The 24,873-nt window shown below is 38.6% G+C and overlaps 1 protein-coding gene across 4 annotated transcripts in view; it reads right to left on the reverse strand.

Annotated features, from left to right (window-relative positions):
• Positions 1-24,873, reverse strand: part of SEC24B (SEC24 homolog B, COPII coat complex component) — a 99,015-nt gene that overhangs the window by 58,068 nt on the left and 16,074 nt on the right. For all 4 annotated transcript variants that reach the window (XM_043970329.1, XM_043970328.1, XM_043970327.1 and 1 more), the window contains exon 2: positions 22,791-23,513. In XM_043970329.1, coding sequence (XP_043826264.1) covers positions 22,791-23,513 — 723 coding nt within the window. The remainder of the gene's footprint in view (positions 1-22,790; positions 23,514-24,873) is intronic.

A 24,873-nucleotide genomic window follows, 5' to 3' on the forward strand; every position in this document is an offset into this window, starting at 1 on the left:
AAAAATTAATTTAAAACTTAGCTAAGGGGCAGCTAGGTGGTGCAGTGGATAGAGTACCGGCCCTGGAGTCAGGAGGACCTGAGTTCAAATCCGGCCTCAGACACTTAATAGCTGTGTGACCCTGGGCAAGTCACTTAACCCCAATTGCCTCACTAAAAAAAAAAAAAAGCCACAAACAAACTTAGCTAAGCTGTTAATTCTCACTTTGGGCTGTTTTACTTCTGTTCTCCTCCTACTAACTTCACACCCAAGTGTCATAAGAGAATTTCAAGATGGCACCACACTTTCAAAGTCAAGTACACAGGCCCTACGATAGCCATGCCGATTAGATGCCTTTTTAGTTTAACGGAGAGGGGTATATTTTGGATGGATGAGATTACTCAACGTCTAGCAAATGAATAAATTTCAATGAGAGAGAACTTTATAAAACATAATTAGGGAGACCAAACAAAACTGTAATGAAGTTAAATTAGGTATCTCAGGTTTTTGTTTTTGTTTTTTTTTAAAATAACACTACTATAAAGTCTCTAAAACCATTCTAAGTTTTTTATGTGGTTAAAAACAAACCTCTTTCCCTACAACTTCTTTCCCAAACTACAGGTTAGCTAAAATTCTCTCAAAGAAAATCAAGAGGTTTAGGAAGTGTTTGAATAGTTTGTATATTCTTCTTGATTCAATGAAATGTTAAAAGAAAGTCCTCTTCAGAAGATCCACACAATGCCCTGGGAGCCCTTTCTTTCCTTTTACTAAGCAGTGTACCATCCATCCAAGCTGTCCTCTCTAATGGCTTCCCCTGTCCTTAATATGGGGCCTTGGTAAATATCTTATATAAAAGATACTCTGGGTAGCATAGTGCATCCTATCTCATTTCTAGTTGCTCTCTGAGTTAATTTTTATTCTAAGATCATGATGTTCCATAAATTGTAATCACAACATAGCATCAAAAGGACAGTGATGTTAAAAGCTTAGCATAACCCAAAGTGCTGCATGACATCTCAAATGTGGTCCAGGTGGATTTTCTCCTTGAGCTCAATCTATGGTACCTATCTAAGATATGTATCTAGAACTAGAAGGGATCTTAGACATCACTAGTCTAAATACTTCATTTAACAGATGAGTAAACTAAGTCTCTGAGAGGTTAAGTAAAGTTGCACAAGAAAAGCTGGATGGAAACTTGGATTCCCTAGCGTTCTTTCTCTTCCACCAGTCTTCCAAAGGCCTCCTCATCAGCTATACCACCCCCCCCACACCATAACCTTTTTTTAATCTGCTTTTTTATGAAAAGGGGGTAGCGGGGTCAATTTCTTTCACATTAGATTTTTCTGAGGAAGCTGTAATGTTCCAGCATTTGATATGATTAATAGATTATTATATGCAAATCTATACATTTGGAAAACTGACATAAACAGGAAATACTTTAGCTCATGACATTTTAAAATACTGGAAAACAATTTATATACAAATATTTCCCTGAATTATACACTCCTTGGTGCCAATTTTCAGCACAGCAATTGATAAAAAGTAATTTCAGTATTCACATGGGTCACAGTATGACTAGTATGAACAGATATATTCATATCAGAACTTCTAATTTTAATATAGTGAATCTCCAAAAATCTTGGTGTAGTGATTATACACATAAAAATGCTTAAAATGATATTTCTTTCAAAGCTCTTAAAGCCAACTCTACATAATGGCATTCTGAGGGAAGGAGCAGATTTTTCATAAAAGTTTCTCTAAAGAAGCTCAAAACCAATAGTTGTTTGTCTGAGTCTATGACCACCATGTCTAACTTTAAAAAAATATAAAGATTTTCCTTTGATGGTCCAAGTCCTGGAATGACATTGGAACCTGAATCCTCTTTTGTGCTGTTAAGTTATGTCTGTTTCTCTCCAACACATAAAAAACAAAGGAGGATAGATAATATGGAATTGCCACTTTTATGACAAACCCCAGGGTTTAGGGCTCAGCACTCTGTATTTGGTGTGTTATGCCATAGATGGCAATAAAACCTTTAAGATAGACATTTTATTTATTGGATATTCTGTGACTGTCTGTAGGGCTCCTGGAGAAAGTGAGAGTGCCCATTATCTGATTTGAAGCTTCTGTTTCCTGAATATAAAGAACTCCTTCCCAAAGAATGAATCTAACACTGAGCTTTTGAGAATTAAATGCTGTAAATAAAACCAAAACCCCACCATGATTCTATTAAAATTTACAAACTTATCTTTACTACAGAGCTTACTGTTTTATCACCATAACAAGTTATGTGAATGAAAAACTTCCTCAAATGGAAAAACGTAGGATCTGCCTGTTTACAAACTGCCTCATAAAGAAAAATCTTTTAGTCACAAAGATTCAATTTTGTGCAGGAAACATGGAGTAATACAATAGCAAATTCTTATCTGAATTGCTTAACTTACTATATGTTTCTACCATATTAGAAAAACCGATTAAGCTAGGCCTTGAAAGACAAACATGCTGTGATTGTGATGTGGTTACAAAGTACTAGATTTGAACGTTGGCTTTACTCTCAATCTCTCATCTATCAATTTCTCCATCCCGCCCCTCCCTCATTTATTCATCTTTCGTGGGTGTCCTTGGGAATATCTGTGGGCTTTAATTTCTGTATCCATAAATGAAGCATTAGAGAGTAGGTGATTACTAAAGATACTAAATCCTACAATCCTAAGTGTATTTTCAAGCTCAGATTGGTGAAGAAAATTCAAAATTTTAATTGGTCCTGTAATGCACTAGTCTCCAAAGTGGGGGCCATGTACCCCCCAGGGGTATAAACCCCTGGAACGATTACAAAGGACTAGGAAGTTGGGTCACATCCCACCTGCCTGGAAGGGTGTATTCCCAATGCCCCCACCACCACAAAGGGGGTGGTTATAATCTAACCTGAAGAAGCTACAAAAACACAACTGCCCACCTCACCCATCTCTACTTGGTCTGTGCTTGGGGAATAAAAAGCCCACCCCCTCCTTTTCATTTTTTTTTTTGGATGAGTGAACCACAAGATGAACAGGCAAGAAAGGATTTCCATTTTCACTGTAGATATCATTATATTTATGACCTTTGCCCATACCCCTCGTCCAAATTGTAGAGGGCACCATATCCTTCCAGTTGGTCAGCCAATCTCACAATCCCTGTCATCCCCAATCCTCACTCTCCCTCAACCCCCATAACCAATCAGTTGAAAAAGCCTAACATGGAGGCAGAAACAACTTTTTAAAAAAACAGAACAAAAAACTGTCCTCTCAACTCATACATCACAGTTCAGGCCCTCATCGCTGACACTGAGTGACCTCTTCCCTTTCCAATACACCCTTGTTAAAATGATTTTCCTAAAGAGCAAGGCTAATCACACCGCTCCTTTGAGTCGGGTCCCTATGGAATTGAAGACCAAATAGCAATCATTTTTAATACATCACCCATTTTTTGTTTTTTTTTCCCTAAGTAGAGGTTCAAGATCAACAAAGTTTGGAAACTATTGGTGTAATAAATGCGATTTTTAGGAGAAACCCACCAGCTTTACTTCTCTTAGCCATCCTCAAGAAATACTAAGTTTGGGGCAGCTAGGTGGCACAGTGGATAGAGCACTGGCCTTGGAGTCAGGAGTACCTGAGTTCAAATCTGGCCTCAGACACTTAACAATTACTGGCTGTGTGACCCTGGGCAAGTCACTTAACCCCAGCTGCCTCACCAAAAAAAAAAAAAAAAAAGAAATACTAAGTTAGTTATTGTGGGGAGGGCCAGAGTTCTTAAACTACTAAGACACAGAACCAAAAGGTAGGTTCAACGATTAGAAGGGCACAGAGCAAAAGATTCATTGTTCAAAACTGCTAACTTACCAACTTGTAAGGTAAAGGTAACTAAGGACTATCCTTTGCAATGGGTACAGGAGCATTTTTCTCCTGCACAAGCCTCCCTTCTCAAAGAGAATATTATCCTAATTTAAAAGCTTCAAATGAAAAGGGCTCTGGTAGTTTAAGAGCTCTAAAGACATAGCATGTACAATTAGCACACAAACCATATCTGGACCAAATCTTTGCAAATTCTTTGACAATATAAACAGCTTACTGACAAAGTAAATTATCTAGCATTTATTAAATGCCTACCATGTATAAGTGCAAGGGATACAAAGAAAGGAAAAAACAACCACTCCCACCCCTAAAATATGGAATTATTGCCCTTAGATGTTATATGTGTCCATGTTTATGTCTAAACCAGCCTAAAAAAATCTATTTCAGTGTCTACCCTTTGATCCAGCAATACCACTGCTAGGTTTATATCCTTAGACATCCCCAAAAAGAGAAAAAGACCTATTTGTACAAAAATATTTATAGCAGCTCTTTCTGTGGTGGCTAAGAATCAGAAATCAAAGGAATACCCATCAATTGGGGAATGGCTAAACAAGCTGTGGTATATGATTGTAATGGAGTATTATTGTACTATAAGAAATGACAAGCAATATGATTTCAGAAAGGCCTTGAAAGACTTGTATGATCCGATGTATAATGAAGTGAGCAGAACCAGAACATTGTGCACAGAGACAGCAATATTGTTTGATGAATAACTGCAAATAACTTGACTATTCTCAGCAATACAACGATCCAAGAGAATCTCAAAGGACTAATGATAAAGCATGCTATCCACTTCCAAAGAACTGATATTGATGCAACACAGACTGAAGCATGCTATTTTTTACTTTATTTGGATCTGAGTTTATTTATATGAAAACTGTTTGATGTTTACGTTTGAATAGTCCCTGTGTCTGTTTTGGCAGGTATATCAGATCGTTGAGTTATTTTAAATGATCTAAAACAAAAATGAAGACTATTGCTGACACATAATGTAGTTTCTGTTTATCTCTTTTGATTAAATCTATTTTAACTTTAACTTTGCCTGAGACCATGATAGCTAGCCTTGCTTTTTTACATAATAAATTCTACTCCAGCCCTTTATTTTATCTATTTGTGTACCTCTCATCTTTATGTTTCCTGAAAGCACATATTATTGAATTCAAATTTTTATTGTTATCCATTTCTACTTTATGGGCAGATTCATCTCATTCTACAATTACTACTTGTGCATTTTCCTCCTTCCTCATTTTCCATGTCACCCTATTTACCTTATCCCCTCCTCACTCCTCTGCTTTACTTCTACATGCTACCTTGCCCTCCTATTCCTTACCCTCTAAAAGTCCTTCTCTTATCCTCTCCCTCCTCCTTATCCTCTTTTAACCCACCCATTGAGAGGTTCCATCACTACTCACCGATTCCCACTAGCTTCTTCTGTATTTGTGTCTCATTTGTATGAGAGAATTACTCCTTTTTATCTCTTCCTACAGTTTTAATTTTTTAGAATGCCCATCATACTCAGATCAGTCAAAGCCTATCAAACTATCCAGAAATTGACAGTCCTAAAAGTCCTGCTAATATTTAAACATATAAGTAAACACTGTCCTTATTGAGTGCCTTATAATTGCTCTTTAATGTTAACTTTATATTTCTCTTGGATGTTATATGTCAAATCTTCCCCTAAGTTCTGGATTGTTTTTGTCAGAAAAACCTGAAAGTCTTTCAATTCGTTAAATGACCTTTGTTGTTGTTCAGGATCATACTTGATTTTGCTGGGTAAGTTATTCTTGGTCGTGACCCCAGTTCTTTTGCTCTACGGAATATAGTATTCCAACACCTATGCTCCTTCAATGTGATACCTACATGCATGAGTTCTTAACTTGGAGTCTGAGAATGTTGTAAAAATATTTTGGAAACAGCTTTTCGATATAATTGGTTTTCTTGGTTTCAAAATTAAGAAAAAATGTTTTGCAAACTATAATACGGAGATTATTAAGTTACTGTGTGTCAAGGATCCCATTGTAGCCTGTAAAGCCTATAGATCCTTTCTGAGAATATTTCTAAAGCCTAAAACCCACACAATTATAAAGGAACCCAATGATACTGAACTACAGTTAAAAAAAAAACAAACCCAAAACCCAAAACTTTTTACATGGATCCAGGTACAGAACCATACCATAAAGGCATATACAAATTTCAGCTATAATGCTAAGAATGAAATACAATTATCAAAGTGGGATCCAAAAAGAGGCAAAAACCATGACTGGAAGAGAATCATTACAGACCCAGGGTTATATACTGTAATGATTGGAATGATGCCACCTGCTGGAGAGCTACTGTAGGAAAGCTCTGCCATGAGGAGAAGGCGCCTGAGGGCAAGCCATGTGGCTTTTCTTTGGCATCAGGAAGTGACGTTTGCTCTCTCACTCCTTTTTTTTGCCAGGAGAACTGTAGTTCCCTGAGATAGATAGAGGAATCTAGGCCTTTCTCTCTTCACCAAATTCTTATTCTCCTTAATAAATGCTTAGAAGTCTAAACTCTTGCTAAAGTTTATAGTTTATTGGCAACCACTCATTAGACATTTTAGACAGACTAGCTAGAATGTTAGCCCCTTACAATGCCCTGAGGTTGGAAGAGTTTAGCAAGTCACCTGATTTAGCACCAGGCAGGTGTCTTTGGGGGCAGGTAGGTGGTAAAATGGAGAGAGTGCTGGGCTTAGAGTCAGGAAGAGTCCTCATCTTCCTGGTTTCAAATCTGGCCTCAGACATTTAATAGCTGTGTGACCCTGAGCAAGTCACTTTACTTTACCCTGCTTGCCTCTGTTTCCCCATGTAAAATGGGCTGAAGGAGGAAATGGCAAACCCTTCCGGTATCTTTGCCAAAAATATCCCAAATGGGGTCACGAAGAGTTGTTCATGACTGAGAATGACTCAACAACAAGATTTCTTTTATTCACATTTCTAATTACCTTAAAATGACACATTAATTCTGAATTTGTGTAATTTCTGACTTTCTCCCATAATCTTTCTAGATATAACCCATAATTGCAATGGTATAGAAACTCTCAACGAGGAAGCTCCCTCTAACTACTACAAATCAGCCAGTGCCTATTCTGCATTTGACAGTCTTACAGAGTAACCTAGAATACAAGGAGAACAAGGTGGCCCGTACATGTCAGTGGCTGGATTTTGAGGCCAGTTTCCTCTCTACTGAGCCACTAGGCCTTCCTCCCTTTTGTAAATCAGACTTAGAAAAGGCCCTTGTGACCAGAGTTGTACAGCTGCTGAGGTAAGAAGGGAGAGAGAAATAGATGTCAAAACCAGGCACACCAAGAAGAAGGGGGGAAGATTTATTAGGCATTAAGGAGAACAAATCTCTAAAATTCAGGGGACCAAGAATGCTCAGAGGCTGAGAAGTTTGTGAAATGGAAAGTCCTAGAGAAAAAATTTTTTTAGGAACCAAGAGCTGGTGGTCTGGGAAGCTTATGGTCTAACAAGGGAGTTTATAACACACGCAAATATATATATATATATATATATATATATATATATATATATATACACATATATATATATATATATATACACACACACATATATATATAAGCCTAGTTAATAAACAAAAATGTTAATCAGTGCAAAATAACAATAAAAGTAAGCAATTATATAGTGCTTTAACATTTGCAAAGCACTTTAAGTGTGTGCAACTGAATTTGAACTTGGGTCTTCCTGAATGCACTGCACTAAAAGAAAGGGACAAAATAAATTCTGGGGATGAAAGATTACTTCTTAGGTCTGGGGATGGATTTCAGAAGGCTTCAATCAAGAATTATTTTATACCTCCCCTCCAGTCTTAGTGATATTAAAGATACACACACATGTAGCACTTTGCAATCCTTAAAGCACTAAATGTTTTAGTAATTGTTATTATTAAAATTTGAGGGGCAGCTAGGTGGCACAGTGAATAAGGCACCAGCCTTGGATTCAGGAGGACCTGAGTTCAAACCCAGTCTCAGACACTTACTAGCTGTGTGACCCTGGGCAAGTCACTTAATCCCCATTGTCCTGAAGGAAAAAAAAAAAAGAGAAAATTTGAGATGGACCCTTAAAGAATGGATAGGTATAAGTAGTTGGGTGTTGAGGAGGGTCTATACTAGTGGTAGGAGGAGAAATAGAAAGGAAGGTTTGGACTGTAGAGACACTGTGGAGGTAGTCTCCACAGATCCTTGTAAATGCCTATAGGAGAAGAAAAGGAACAGTTAAAGATAAGATTGATGTCTTGAGCATGGATAACTAGATAAAAGTTGGTGCTCTTGGAAGAAATAGCAAAGTCATAAGTAATCAATTCTTTCTATACTTTCTTTTTGTGATTGTATCTGCTCTTATAGATTCAATTATCATCAAGGCTAAAGACTCCCAAATCTATATAAAAAGCCCAGTCTCTCATTGAACTCCATGTCCTACATCTCCAGCTGTGGCAGCTAGGTGGCACAGTCCTGAATTCAAAAGTGACCTTAGACACTTACTAGCTGTGTGATCCTGGGCAAGTCACTTAACCCCAATTGCCTTAAACATCTAGGCCATATCCAGTCATTCTGATAATATATCTTGCCACTAGACCCAGGTGACTCCAGAGGAGAGAGTGAGGTCGGTGACTTTGCACAGTTCTCCCTCACTTAAATCCAATTCATTGCCAAGTCATGACATCTGTTATGGTCCTCTTGGAGAACAAAGGACCACCAGCAGTTCCAGCTGCCTGACTAGATGTGCCATGAGCAATTCAAAGGTAAACTTCATTATCTTCCCTACTACCGTCCTTCCTTACAAAATTTTAGTTTTTTTGTTAAGATGACAAAATTCTCTCCAGTTCCAAACCAGAGTCCTTTCTGAGCCTTCCATTTTCCTCATTCCCCATGTCCTATCAGTTGTCAAATCTTACCAATTCTCTTTCCACAATCTCTCATGTCTGGCTTTCTCTCTAGGCTACTTGCCCTCTCTCTCCTTGGACTACTGTGGTTCATTACTGATTGTTGTGCCTGCTTTCAGAGGTTTCTCTCCTTCATAATTTTTTATTTTTTGGTGAGGCAATTGGGGCTAAATGACTTGCCCAGGGTCACACAGCTAGTAAGTGTTAAGTGTCTGAGGCTGGATTTGAACTCAGGTCCTCCTGAATTCAGGGCTGGTGCTTTATCCACTATGCCATCTAGCTGCCCCTCTTCATAATATTTTTTAACAAAATTATCAAAGTAATCTATTTTCCTAATTGTTATTATATTACCTACCTTCAGTGGCTTCCTAGTGTCTACAGGATAATATTCAAACTCTTGAGCCTGGTATTGCAGTCGCTTCCCAACTAAATTCTAACCAATTTTTCTAGGTTTTTGTTTTTTAAAATATTACTCTTTCCTTTACGCACCTTAGCCAAATAACACTACTAACTATTCCTCAAAAACTGAACATACATGGAATGCACCATCTCTATAGTTCAGAACCATTTTCCTTCAAGGCTCAGCTCATATATGGAGCATTCTCTGATATGCTAATATCTTAAAGCATCTTTTGATCCTCAAAGAATCTTATAACACTTTGTGTGCTCTCTCACTTTTATACCCCTAACCAAGGGTGTACTGGAGCCAGCAAAAACCAGCACATTGTTAAATTTTCAGTGTGAACTTTGAAAATCAGTAAAATGCTATAAATCAGGGCTTGATTTATTGATAGAATTAGAGGCAGTGAGGTAGCACTGCGGGGAGCACTGGGCCTAGAGTCAGGAAAACCTGAGTTCAAATCTGGCCTGGCTGTGTAACCCTGAGCAAGTAACTTAATCTCTGCCTCAGTTTTGTCTTCTGTAAAATGGGTACCTGCGCCTCCCCTGGGTAATTGTAAGGATCAAATGAGATAATAATAATAATAATAATAATAATAATAATAATAAAGTGCTTGGCACACAGTGTTATATAAATGTTTATTATCATTAAGTGATAGAGAAAATATTAATGTAGATTAAACTTAAAAGTTTGTCAAACGTGTGTCATGTGCCATGTTTACCCCTACCCCAAAAGTCGGTTACAAAACATTTACCTGCACACTGCTGCCCACGACTCTACTTTTTATGATACTTATTTCTGTGTCCTTTAAAAAAAAAAAGTGTGGTGAGACAGAAAAGGCTCTGGATTAGAGATCTAAGGACCTAGATTCACAGACTGGTGCCACTACTTACAGTATATGTGACCTTAAGCAAATTAATTCATATCTCTGGGATCTCAGTTTCCTCAATTGTAAAATAAGAAGGTTGCACTAGTGTCCATATTAGTTGTGAATCTATAATCCTACGTTACATGTCCCCTTTATAGCAATAACTATTCTTACCTTTATTATATCCTCAGTGCCCAGCACATTGCCTTGCACAGAATAGGTCATCATAAATATCAATTTAAGGTAAGTTCAATTCTGGAGCTATTGGGAATTCAGGAGTAGATGGTCCAGCAGGCAGTCACAGCTGCAGGTCCAAAGCTTGTCAGAGAGGATAGACTTGAATTCAGAATCCCATTAACATGCAGTATAGGCACCTCCATATCCCCAGTTATGATTCATGCAGTCTAGGACAAGGTCCAGTGGAGTGATGGCTAGGGACAAAGTAAAGGGTCAGGATGGGGGCAGGAGGATGCCAAGGAGACTGGGGAAGGAACCTAGGAGATAAGGTGGGCCTCTGGGGTGAGAAATGGAAACCACAGATGAAGAGACGAAGACACAGGGTTTAAGAGTGAGATAAGGACTGGTGCTGGGGTTTTAAGGCTGCAGAGTTCTTTGCCAGAACCTACTGACCTCCCCTTATTTCTACTACTTCCTGCTGCTGTTAATGTCTCCCCGGAAATGTGTGCTATTTATAAAATGCAGTCTCACAATTTCTCCTCTTCCTTACAATTTTAGATCAAGTAACAAAGTCCCTCCAAAGGTTAGTAAACAGATTTTCCTGCAGCAAAACGGGAGCACAAATAAGGACCTGCCTATGCTCCTGCTAACTTCCTTTTCACCATTTATAATAAAAGGAAGAATTGATAGGCTATAGTAACAGACTGTACATAGAGCATAAAGGAAAAGAAAGACTGAAATACTAGGGAAATGGTGATAATACTGAAAAAAGTAGGCAGCATTATCTTGACATCGCTGTATCACCCAGCACAAAGTTGGTGTGAAATGCCACTGAAACAATGACTCCTGAAAAGGAAAGCTGGTTGGGATGATGAAAAGCAGTTCTGACACACTGAGTCTGAGGTGGTGACGTGGAAGTAAAAATGTGGGCCTGGAGCAAGTGAAAGCTAAAGATCCAGATTAATTTATTAAATGTCGACTACATGGAAAGGATTTAATCATCTAGAAATGAAGAGAAACCAAGAGAGTAGATGAACTCTCTCAGGTAAATGTTGAGATGAAGAGCTGAGATCTCATGGGAGGACACCAAGATTCAATGTAAATATAATAAAGTTATCAGGGCATTAATTCATTCCAAACATTAGCTGATCACTTCAAAAGGCTATTAGCATTCATACATTCTTAGAGAAGCTATACTGGGTGGTGCAGGCCTCTAATTCCTTGCTACTGGGGAGTCATCCAGAGCAGGCAGACTGGTTGAACTTGGAAATTCTAAGCTGCAGTAGGGCTAAAGCTTATTGGGAATCCATATTAAGTCTGATACCAATACAGTAAGTTCCTGAAAACAGAGGAGGTGGTTACCAGGCTGCCTAAGGAGAAAGGAGCCAGCCCAGGTAAGAAATAGAGCAGGTCAAAGCTCCCATGTCAAACAGCAGTGAGATCAGCGCCGGCGTGACTGCTGTACTTCTAGCCTGGGCAAGAGAGAGAGAGAGATATCCAGCTTCCAAAAGACAGACAGAGAAATCAGTGAGCAAGCAAGCAAATAAATAAATAGTTCGGGAGAATATTGAGTCACTCTTTATGTACCAATAAGTACAATGGACCTACTTTAAAGACTAAAATGACTATTTTTTACATAGTAAATAAAGCAAGGTGTTTATACTGTTTTTCTCCAACTAGAGAATTGTCTGATTTCTTTAAAAAATCGACTTATTTTAAACTCAATTTAGTTTTTACCCTCACAGTTTATTTTCATTGCTGCTGGAAAGGTGAGATTATATATACTTATGTAATTTAAGATACAGCAATCAAGCACAGAATAAAACTTACCAAGACATCTCCCAAAGTCAACTTGTTCCATTAGCTTAACCTTAACAAAATCTGTCACTCTTGGGTGGGCCTACAGAATAGAATAATGCTGGGCTGCCTTGTACTTCCCCCAAACAGGATCATTATATGATTTAAACAACTCTGGCTGAATGAAAAATTAATAAAAACACAAAGCTATAATCACTGATTAATAACTTACATTAAGACTAACAAATGGTACCAAATTCTTATACTTGTGCTTGTTTGAACATGAATTTTTACCCACAAGTTATCATTAGAAAATTGTAGGTCTTAGTAATTATGAGTTTGGGATTAGGATAAAAACAAACAAATTGATAATGAAAAAAGAGGTGGAGCCAAGATGACAGAGGAAAGGCTGTGACTCCTCATGCTTCTGACAAACCTGTCCATGTACTCCAAAAATAATGCCATAAAACAACTCCCAGAGCAGCATAACCCATAAAAGAACAGAGTGAGACTATTTTCTAGTCAAAGACAGCCTAATTAGGTGACTGGGATCACTCAGCTCACTGTGCAGATCCAGCCACAGGCTGCGCCTCCAGAACCTCAGAATCTTCAGTGGCTACTTCTGAAACTCAGCTCATGGACGGGTGAGGGGGTTTAGCAGTTGGCTGGGGAGAAATAGCTGTGGTCTCTGCTGGAGCTGAGGCGGAGCACCCATATTCTGAACCAGTAAGCTGACTCGAGTGGCAGTGACCCAGTGGGGGAAGGGCACAGGCACACCAAGCTTCCAACCATAAAGAACCAGATTTCAATCAGACTTTTCCTTCCAGGTAAAAGAGAAAGCAGGTCCGTGGTTACTTATAGGCCAGGTGGGCTGAAAATGAGCCTGATTTTGATTGGGTCAGTGAGTCCTGGAAGCAGCGCTACACGTTAAGAAGGAGTTAAAAGCCAAGAAATAGATGGTCAAGATGAGCAGGCAGAGAAAATGGCAGACCATCGAATGCTTCTTTGTGGCAAGTAGATCAGAATACACCCTCAGAAGAAGATAATAACAAAGCCAAAGCTCCTACATCCAAAGCTTCCAATAGATATACGGATTCGTCTCAGGCCATGGAAGTGTTCAAAAAGGACTTTGAAGAGAAAGTAAGAGAGGTAAAGGGAAGATTTAGAGGTAGAGGAAAAAATGGAAAGAGAAATGAGAGTGATACAGGAGGGTCATGAAAAAAAAAAGCCAACAGCTTGAAAAGCCAAACTGGCCTAATGGAAAAGGAGGTAGATAAACTCTCTGAAGAAAATCATTTCTTAAGAATTAGGATAGAACAAATAGAAGACTTAATGAGAAATCAAGACACAATAAAGCAAATCCAAATGAATTTTTTTTAATTAATTTTTTTTTTTGTGAGGCAATTGGGGTTAAGTGACTTGCCCAGGGTCACACAGCTAGTAAGTGTTAAGTGTCTGAGGCCGGATTTGAACTCAGGTACTCCTGACTCCAGGGCCAGTGCTCTATCCACCAAATGAATTTTAAAAAGATGGCAATATGAAATATCTCCTTGGAAAAATAGCTGACCTGGCAAATAAAACCAGGAGAGATAATTTGAAAACCACTGGACCACCTGAAAACCAAGACCAAAATAAGAGCTTAGACATCTTCTTCCAAGAAATTGTCAGGGAAAACTGCCCTGATATTCTAGAAACAGAAGGTAAAATAGAAATTGAAAGAATCCACTGATCACCCCCTGAAAGAGATCCCAAAAGGAAAACTTTCAGGAATGTTATAGCCAAACTCCAGAGATTCCAGGTCAAGGAGAAAATATTGCAAGCAGGTAGAAAAAAGGAATTCAAATACTGTGGAGTCAGGATAACCCAAGATCTAGCAGCTTCTACATTAAACAACAAGAGGGCATGGAATATGGTATTCCAGAGGGCAAAGGAACTGGGACTACAACCAAAAATCACCTACCCAGCAAAACAGAGTATAATCTTTCAGAGGAAAAAATGGGACTTCAATGAAAAAAGATGACTTTCAGGTATTAGTGATAGTGATGAAAAGACCTGAACTGAATAGAAAATTTGACTTTCAAATACAAGACCCCAGAGAAGCATCAAAACATAAACAGGAAAAAGAAATCATGAGGGATATTAAAAGGTTAAACTGTTTACATCCCTACATGGGAAGATAATACTTCTAACTCATAAGAACTTTCTCAGTATTAGGGCAGCTGAAAGGAATATCCTTAGAGACAGAGGGCACAGGTCTGAACTGAATATGAAGGAATGATATCTGTAAAGCATTAATTTTTGCTTATCATTGTTTTTGGTGGGGCAGGCAGGGTGGGGTGGCTTATGTCTGGAGCTGGATTTGGGCTTGGGGCCTCCTGGGTCTAGGGTTGGTGCTTTGTTCATAGTGTCACCTAGCTGACCCATGATGATATCTTTAAAATAAAGTTAAGGGGTAAGAGGAATGCATCAGAAGAAAGGGAAAGGGAGAGGTGGAAGGGTCTAAAGTAGCTCACATAAAAGAAACAAGAAAAAGGTTATGGAGTGGAGGGGAAGATGAGGAAGGAATTGGGGAGTGAGTGAGCCTTACTCTCATTAGAATTGGCTCAAAGAGGGAATGACATACACACTCAAGGGGGTATAGTAATATATTTTGCCCTGAGGGAAAGTGGGAGGAGAAGGGGATAAGGAGGGGAGAGGTGAAAAAAGGGAAGATATAGATCGGGGGAGGGAGCAGTAAAAAGCAAAACAGTTTCGAGTAGGGATAGGGTGAAAGAAGATAGAAAATAGAGTAAATGGGGCAGCTAGGTGGCGCAGTGGATAGAGCACTGGCCCTGGAGTCAGGAGTACCTGAGTTCAAATCCGGCCTCAGACACTTAACACTTACTAGCTGTGTGACCCTGGGCAAGTCACTTAACCCCAATTGCCACACTAAAAAAACCAAACCAAACCAAAACAAAAATATCAAGGAGAGGGAATAGGATGGAGGGTAATACAGTTAGCAATAGTAACTGAAAGAAATGATGTGCAGGATGCTATAAGGACTATGAAAAATGCAAGCCATCAACAGAGAAAGAACTGATGGTATCTGAATATATATTGAAGTATAATTTTATTTGTTAGTTCCTCTTTCCTTTTTTTTGGTCATGGAAAACAACACTACATTAGCTAGGTTGTGAGAGAAAACCGATAAAAACAAAACTTCAGATTAAGGAATTGTCAAAAAAAAAAAAAAAAGGTGTTTCAGTCTGTTTTCAGATGCCATCAGTTCTTTTTCTGTAGATGGATTGCAATTTTCATAAGTTCTTCAGTTACAGTGGATCATTGCCTTGCTGAAAATAACCATGTGCTTCCCAGCAGATCATCTTACACTAATCCTGTTATTTTGTATACAGTACATTTTTCTTTCATTCATGTGGGTCTTTCCAGGTTTTTCTGATAGCATCCTGTTCATCATAACCTTTATATAGTACCTTAAACTTGACAAAGAATTTTCTTCACAATAGCCCATTGTAGTCAATCATCATAACTATTTCCCTTCATCCTATTCCCTTCCAATGATATTTACTCTATTTTCTATCTTATTTTGCCCTATTCCTTCTCAAAAGTGTTTTGCTACTGACTGCCCCCTCCCCTGCTCTACCCTCCCTTCATTCACCCTTCCCGCCTTATCCTCTTCCCCTCCTACTTTCCTGTAGGGTTAAATAGATTACTCCTCCCAATTGGGTGTGTGTGTGTGTGTTATTCCTTCCTTGCTTCCTTGAGCCCACTCTGATGAGATTCAGGTCTTTGAGCTAATTCTGTGTTCTAAATTTTTCTTCCTCCCTCCCTCCTCAACTCTCCCTATGAAACCAAGCAATTCAATATGTCATACATGTGGTGTTATGCAGAACTTCACCTTCCTCCAAAGTGTTTTGCTTTTTACAGCTCCCTCCCTAAAACTTCCCTTCCCTCTGTAAAGAATTGTTATTTGAGGTTTTTATGACCCCATCTTTTGGCTAGAATTAAAAAAAAACCAAAACCTCGGTGTGCTCACCAGCCTGGGGCTCCGCAAACCCACTGGTTGTAGCCATTGGCATGGCTCTGGCACCTCACATCATTACCACTCACTGACACCTACATGGGCCTGGCAAAATTATAATGATTGGAAGTCTAGTGAGGGCAGTCATGTGACTGTCAGAGCGGCCAGCCAACTGGCTGGGGGCTGTGTGTGGTCAGCTGGGGGTCTGCTGGGAAGAAGGGAGGTTTTTTGCTATTCTAGTGTGAAGCTGGAAGGCGACAGGATGCTGCTGTGTATTCTCAGCTGATTCCTGGGCGGTGGTGTTGTTCAGGTTATATAATTTCCCTTTCCCCATTTTATTTCCTTTCCCTTGATCCTACTGATCCTGTTTGGGTTTTTAAAAGTTCATTCTTGTTAAATAAATCCTGCTCTGTTTTGAGGGAGGCTGTCGGTCTCCTTCCTTGCCCCAATACTGTGGCGAGCCGCCTAGCTAACACTCCCCAATTGAAAATTGGTCCCTACACCTCCTTCCCCATCTCTTTCCCCTCCCACTTTTCCTCAGAGCAAAAATATATTACTATACCCACTTGAGTATGTATGTTATTCCCTCTTTGAGCCAATTCTGATGATAGTAACGTTCACTCACTCCCCCACTCCTTCCTCCTCTTCCCCTCCCCTCCATATGCTTTTTTCTTGTTTCCTTCATGTGAGCTACCTCTCCCCAGTCCACCTCTCTCCCCTTCCCCCTCCCCCAGTCTATTCCTCCTACCCCTCAACCCTATTTTAGAGATGTTATCATGGGTTAGCTAGGTGACACAGTGGACAAAGCACCAGCCTTGGGCCCATGAGGCCCAGAGCCCAAATCTGGCCCCAGACATAAGACAATCCACCCTGTTTGCTCCACAAAGAACAAGGAAACACAAAAAGTAAATGCTTTACAAATACCATCCCTTCATATTCAGTTCAGACCTGTGTCCTCTGTATATTTCTTACTGAAAAAGTTCTTATGAGTTGGAACTATTATTTTCTCATGTATGAATGTAAACAGTTTAACCTTTTAATGTCCCTCGTGATTTCTTTTTCCTGTTTACCTTTTTATGATTCTCCAGGGTCTTGTATTTGAATTCTTTTTTTCTAGCTGCTTGCAATTTTTTCTACTTGACCTGGGAGTTCTGGAATTTGGCTATAATATTCCTGGAGGTTTTCCTTTTTGGATCTCTTTCAGGAGGTGATCAGTGGATTCTTTCAATTTCTATTTTAGCTTCTGCTTCTAGAATATCAGGGCAATTTTCCCTGACAACCTCTTGGATGATGGTGTCTAAGCTCTTATTTTGTTCATGGTTTTCATGTAGTCCAATGATTTTCAAATGATCTCTCCTGGATTTACTTTCCAGGCCAACTGTTTTTCCAAGGAGATATTTCACATTGCCCTCTATTTTTTCATTCAATTGGATTTGCTTTACCATGTCTTGGTTTCTCATAAAGTCACTAGCTTCCATTTGTTCAATCCTAATTCTTAGGCAATTATTTCCATCAGACGGCTTTTTTATCTCCTTTTCCATTTGACTTTTTAAACTTGACTTTTTTCTCATCTCTCCTATATCGCTCTCATTTCTCTTTCCATTCTTTCTTCCCTCTCTCTACATCTTCCTTCTATCTCTCCTACTTTCTCTTCAAAGTCCCTTTTGAGAGCTTCCATGGCCTGAGACCAGTTCATATTTTTCTTGGAAGCTTTGGATGTAGGGGCCCTGAGGTTGTTTTCCTCTTTTGAGGGTGTACCTTAATCTTCCCTGTCGCTAAAGAAACTTTCTATAGTTCTGAATTTTCTTTGCTTGCTCATCTTGACATCCTTTACTTGACTTTTAACTCCCCACTGGGAGGTCCTGCTTCTGGGCTACACTACTGTCCCCAGCTTCAGAGGGTCACAGGTGTTTTGGTTTGAGGGAGGGCAGGTTTTTCTCTCACCTGGCCTGTTCTCTGGTTGGAAGATGAGCTCAAGCCAACTTGCTAGTTAACCAGCCAGCAGAGCACTGTGGTGATTTTTAGCTTCAATGAGCCTGTGCCCCTCCCCTACCTGGGCCTCCCACCGCTCAGGATTTCTTCTTGGTTCCCTGCTGGGGTGGGACATTCCTCCCTAGGTCCTGCTGACACCCCTGCACTTTCCCCCTTGGACAGCTGTTCAGCCCTCTCACCTGACTGCAATCTCAGTTCCAGAAGATGCTGGTGATGCAGCTGATTTGGAGGCTTGGGGGTTAAGTTCCTCTGGTGTGGCGTACCTGGGATCTCTGTCGGCGAGATCTCGGGGTTGGACTTTATTCACAGCCCAGCATGGCTCCCTTTAATCTATCTATGGCTGTAAAATATTGCTGTTTTGGGGGTCTTTAGTTCCTCTTTCTAAAGTTATTTTGTCTATTTTCTTTCACAACTGGACTAATGTGAAGATGTTTTGCATGACTGCACATGTATGACTTATATTGAATAGCTTGATTTCTTAGGGAGGGTTGAGGAGGGAGGGAGGAAGAAAATTTAGACCACAAAGTTTTAAAAAATCAATGTGAAAAAAATTTTTTTACATGTAACTTGGGGAAAATTCTAAATAAAGACATTAAAATATAAAAAAATCAGTTTTATTAATTACTTTGTCACTTTAAGGTTAAAAATGAAGCAATCAGGTCTTCTAGTTATTTAGTGCTAGAGCAATATATGATCTGCATATACTTGATGATTAGTTATCAATTTTGGGAGTGGAATTATGAAAAAGGAGAAAACATTTGATTATGGCCAGTATCCTAATGGTCACCTCTTTATTTTGATTTTAATATCTATCCACATTTTATTGTGAACATACAACTTCTTTTAATCTTAAAATCTGAATACTTTGTTCATACCTATCCATGGCAATTTCATTCTAGATTGTAATGCACTGAAATTTCATCAGCTGCCTCACCATTTTAGGTTAGTATGCTAGGTTAAAACCCAGGTAGTTTTGGGGTAAAAGAAAGGTCTGACTGGATTCTAGTTCTGTCTCATTGCGCTTTACTTCCTGTATGACTTTGGCAAGGCTTTTGAGACTCATTTTTTAATCTGTAAAATGGGGGAAATGACACTTAAACGTACCTACTTCACAGGACTATTGTGAGGGTCAAATGTGACTATATATATATATAGTGTTTTGTAACCATTAAGTATTATAAAAATATAAGCTAGTATTAAACTACTGTAGCCTGGTATTTCCAATTCTTCAACATAGTTAAAAAAATTAATATGCCCTCTTTCTCCCAAGTAGATCCTTCCATGGTGATAAAGATGTATAGGGGTGTGTGTGATCAAAATTAAAGCGCTTGGCTGAAGACTAGTTACAAGTCCATGCTAAGCACTGCAACCAAATTAAGTAGCCATGTTAGCTATACCAAAGCTTCTTAAACTGTGGGTTGTGACCCCATATGGGGTCACAAAAAATATGGCAACAGTAAAAGGTTTTGTATACTTATTTTATATACCTATATATCCAGGGCCAAGTAAACATTTCTCAGGAGAAAGGGGGTCACGAGTGGAAAAAGTTTAGGAAGCTGTGAATGAAACAATATGTATATATACCACACTCCACTGTGGAATCTTAACATACTGATGCACTTTCCCAAACCATACAAGTAGACTAAATGTCATGATCTTTTTCTTATTCTCTGCTTCCTATGTGATCATTATACTCATTCTTCTCCCTATTTATATTTGCTAAATTGTAAGCTAATGCTTAAATTTGTAAAATCATCACTGAAGCATTTTTAACATTCCTGACAGTGAAATTAGGAAATCTGTAATTGAGTAGAAAAATATTGAACATTACACTTGATAACCATGCCTAAATTACTCAAAGGTTTAGTTGGTCACAGCAAAAATGAAATATGCATACTTCTAATATGCAGCTTATGCCTTTAATCTCTTATTTAAAACAGCAATCAGGGCCACATTAAATGCTATAAAAGGAGGTATGCTAGGAAAATGAAACTCGTACCTAATACATTCAAATGTTCAAATTTAATCTTTTTTCTGTTTTGTTTTTTCTTTCATAGTGGTGGTAGGTAAATTTGAAAAGTGATTTACAAACTGGCTTAGTGATTCACAGCATTCCTGGCACATTTAAAATGTCACCTATACCAAACCTTTCCAAGACTTATTTTGGTTCTAAAATGTTATTAATTCTGCTTTGGGCAAAAGCAATTTACTGGTCCAAAAAGTGATAGTGAAGTGAGTATAGCCTTCCATCCCTTCACAACAGATCTGTGTTAATAATATCTTCCTATAGCCCACCTGACTTAATATTTAATGTGTGCTAAATTACATTGGTTCAACTTCTTAACTGATGCTATTATTGTGCAATGTCACTTTTACAAAAGTACATTTTCTAATAATCTTTCCTTGCTCCCATGAATATTCAATAACAAGAAACTCAGTCCATCATCACTTTTTTGGGGGTGGGGCAATGAGGGTTAAGTGACTTGCCCAGGGTCACACAGCTAGTGTCTAGTGTCAGAGGCCAGATTCAAACTCAGGTCCTCCTGAATTCAGGACCAGTGCTTTATCCGCTTTGCCACCTAGTCCATCACTTTTTAGTGGATAAGCACCCCCTTACTACTCACTAATTCCAGAAACTACTACAATTCAGTTTCCACTCAGCCACTTTTACTCTATACTGAGAGAAAAAAATCTGAAGAACTATATTATCTTCATCTCCTATATATCACAGCATCACATAAGCTCAAAGTTGAAAGAGTCTTGGGCATATCTCTCACCCAGTTCCTCTGACAACATTGCTGGAATGCTATCATTCAATTTTTAGAATATTCTCTAAAGACATTACTTTATTAATTTCCAATCATATCTGCATAAATTTTCAATAGTGAGTTCAAGGCAGTACCTACAGATCCAAGTTTGCAAACAGAACAAAAATGGTATAGTCAACTACAAATACAACAGTAATAAAGGCATACACTTTAACTATGCAGAAGATTTTTCTTTCTTTCTTTTTTTTTTGGTGAGGCAATTGGGGTTAAGTGACTTGCCCAGGGTCACACAGCTATTAAGTGCCAAATGTCTGAGGCCGGATTTGAACTCAGGTCCTCCTGACTCCAGCTGCCCCTATGCAAAAGATTTTTAATGTAATCTATCTTGGCCTACAAGAGACAAAGGCAAACAACAAACAGGTGCAGAGAAAGAAAAGAATGGTTAGCTAATAGCCAGGTATGTTTCACATTTTCCTTATTTCTTCCTATTTCCCTCTCTACTTTACCAACCTGAAGGAATGGGATAGAAATCCTGGGAATAACCTGTTGTGCCAGGCAGTTCACCAGCCTTTGCTGTAGTAAGTCAAGGACACCCTGGTTTTACTTTAGGTGGAAAATAATTGCTCCTATAAAGTTGCCTGCTCTGGAAAGAGAAGTTGCTTTTCATCTTCTCTCTGAAGTATCTAATTTACTGACAATTTTCTTGATATTCTTTCCTCTCTTGGCTTCCTTGACATCACTTTCCTGGTTTTCTTTCTAACTCTATTCTACTCATTACTTTTTTGGCTCCTCTCACTTCCTCCCCCCCTTAATGCAGGTTTTCTCCATGACTTTTTCTATACTTTCTCTCTTGGCAAATTCACCTATTTCTATAATTTCAACTATTATACCTGTAAGTAGATAACTTCAAATTAAAATTTCTAGCCCTGGGGGCAGCTAGGTGGTGCAGTGGATAAAGCACCGGCACTGGATTCAGGAAGACCCAAGTTCAAATCCGGCCTCAGACACTTGAGACTTACGAGCTGTGTGACCCTGGGCCAAGTCACTTAACCCTCATTGCCCCACCAAACACCTCCCCTGCCCCCAAAGTTTCTAGCCCTAACCTCTCCTGAGCTATGTGAAATTACCATCTCCATTCTCTTACCCTGATCATCCATTTAAGAAGATCAGATCATGCTAAAATAGTCTTCAATGGCTCCCTTGTCTACCAAATAAAATCCAAATTCCTTAAGGCCTGGCACTCCAGTCTACCTGTCCAGGTTTTATCTCATCCTTTCCATCTCCACTCCCAATGACGAAGTCACTGACATAGCCCACACACAGTGTGAATTCGCCTCTGCTCAAAGGCAACTAGAACAGTCCACCTCAAATGTGAAACACTTTCTTCAAGCTTCACTTCAAGTGCCACTTTTACCCACACTGCCATTCATGATGTGTCCAGTTGGAGATTACAGTAACAGAATCATCTGGGTGTCATCCTAGCTAATCTGCTAAATTAAACATTGAATTCTCTCTTTAAGGCAATGAGTGCCTCTGATTAATCACTTCCTCATGACCTTCCTCAGCATCCACTAGTGTACTTGTTTATTATGTCTAATAAGTGAATGTTTAATGAACTGGCTAACTCATAACTTCAGAGAGACCTCTTTCCTGTGCCTCACCAAATAAACACCACAACTTTAGGATTCGGTGGCTTTCAATCGGATGCTGAACACCAAGTCACAAATATCATGCAGTATCCTCCATATGCAAGAGAGTGCTCTAGAACAAAATCAGTTAGTTGGGTAACTATGTGTGTAAATAGTCCTTTTTCTGGGAGGGGACAGAAGGAAAACATAGTGAAAATTAAAAGGCAAACTACAGTTCCAAGTTCTCCATAAGACAACATATCCTTTAATCTTCACAAAAATAATGATCCAATATAGAAATTAGTGAATTTCAACTCTAAGCTTTTGTAGATTTCAGGTTAGTAACATACCTGCATTGGATGGGTTGCCTGCTGTAGCCAGGGATCCAATGTGATTTTGGGTAAGGTTGTCTTGGGGTAACCGAAGGCCTGGAGTTGCCCAGGATGAAGTATTATATCCCACAGGACTCTGCTGCTGCTGCGGATGGCTGACGGTTGTGTTTTGACCAGGAAATGAATTATCTTTAAACTGTGTGATTACTGAAGTACTCTGTGAAGTAAACACTTGCCCATATGGATCACCAGCAGGCACCGAAGGATATGAAACACTAGGACACACAGCACCCGAAGCAGTAGACATAGCATAATGGCCAGAAGTAAGGGGAAATCCCTGAGAAGCAATGGAAGAATTGGAAGAGGGAATGACTGGATTGTTGTAGTGATTACCAAAGGAGGAGTATGGCTGCGGTCTACCTGTGTGTAAATGGGATGCTGAAGATGCAACACCTGGGAATGATCCAGGAGTGGACCCTACATTATGAGGAGCAGGAGGACCCCTGCCATAAACGTGCGGTGATCCCAGCTGCAAGTTCATTGTGTTAGGACCTGTAGCAAGAGTCACATTTTGTGTTGGTACTGTGTAATGGCCAGAATAATAATCAGTACCATACTGGCTTTCCACTGGCAGAGGGGCATTTTTTCCGGGTCCTTGGGAGTAGAGTTCTGAGGGAACAACATAGCTTTGAGGATGTAATCCATATCCAGGTGGAAACTGCATCTGATTCTGTGCTGGACCTAAGAAAAGGAAGAAAATACTGACATAAATCACTGAAATAAGCAACTAAGGTACAAGAGTATGAAATACTTGTTTATACAAGGCAATATTTCTAAGCCCCTACCCAAAGAGTGACCTGACTTTTTCCAGATATAACAACCTACTTTGGGAGATTGCACTGTTACAGATCTCACATCAATTTAGTTCTACTCCTAGCTTTGTGACTATTTCTTTAGGGTAAGTCAATTTTTCTATAACTCATTTGTTTTTCCCAGTAAAACTGAAGACTATGCCTTTTCCATTTCTTAACAGGAAACTAGGAAATAAAAAACTTACACTGTTATAGGTAATTTAATAAAAGGCACAACATGATCATCATTATGTTCTTTTACTATTAACATACCCACAAAGGTCCAAGAGCTCCTTAATCCTTTAATAGGTAATGTTGTAGAAGTTAATTTCAACCAAATCTCTATAGCAGTTATGATGAGGGCTATATGATACAATTATGAATGAAGCTGAGAAATGTTGGAGAGGGAATTCATGTTTCTCTTACAATTATAATGAGAATACAGAATATATGTCCATATAACACCATAATTTCGAAGTGCTTTAATTAAATTATCTTACAGGATGATAAGAAACAATAAATTTACATTCAAAGTTCTCATTTATGATTTTTTAAAAAATGAACAAATAGTAACCCTTTAAAAAGAGTTAATGCTCTCATCTACCCACTTAATACAAATTGATGGTTTCTGGATTGCTATTTCATAGAACTACACTGTGTCAATTTGTGAATCAAGAGAGTCACAAAAGTCAGTATTAAACAAATTTATTTAAATGGCTACCCATTTCCTAATGACTTATTTGGCTTATCCACGTTACAAGATATGGAAGCAAGGAAATAAACATTATCATGTCCAAATAGCTCAAATGTCAATCTTCTAAAAATAACAAGAATGTTTTATCTACTGATCTACTAGCACTGAACTAAATATCAGAAAGAATCTATTTTATTGTTATGAACAAAAACGTTTGTCATTTTTTAAAAAATCCACAAAATGCCACACTATTTTCATGAGTGTCTACTTCAAAAAATTCATTATGTTATTTTACATTAAAGTTTTAAATTTATTAAAATAGAATCTTATACATCATTCAAAAAAAATGACTCATGGAACCCTCAAAGGGTGAAATGCTGACATTTTACATTCTTTCATTGTTTTTTGAAAAGCAACCAAAAAAAAAATCAAATAGATTTTAAGTGGAAAATTTAGCCCAAAAAATGCCCTTTGTTTTCTCATTCTTAATATTTATATTACTTAACTCAAGATATTTTAACCTTAAAAAATATCAAAATGACTGCGTTGAGACTGC

This window comes from Dromiciops gliroides, chromosome 6, assembly GCF_019393635.1.
Source record: "Dromiciops gliroides isolate mDroGli1 chromosome 6, mDroGli1.pri, whole genome shotgun sequence".
Taxonomy (NCBI): Eukaryota; Metazoa; Chordata; class Mammalia; order Microbiotheria; family Microbiotheriidae; genus Dromiciops; species Dromiciops gliroides.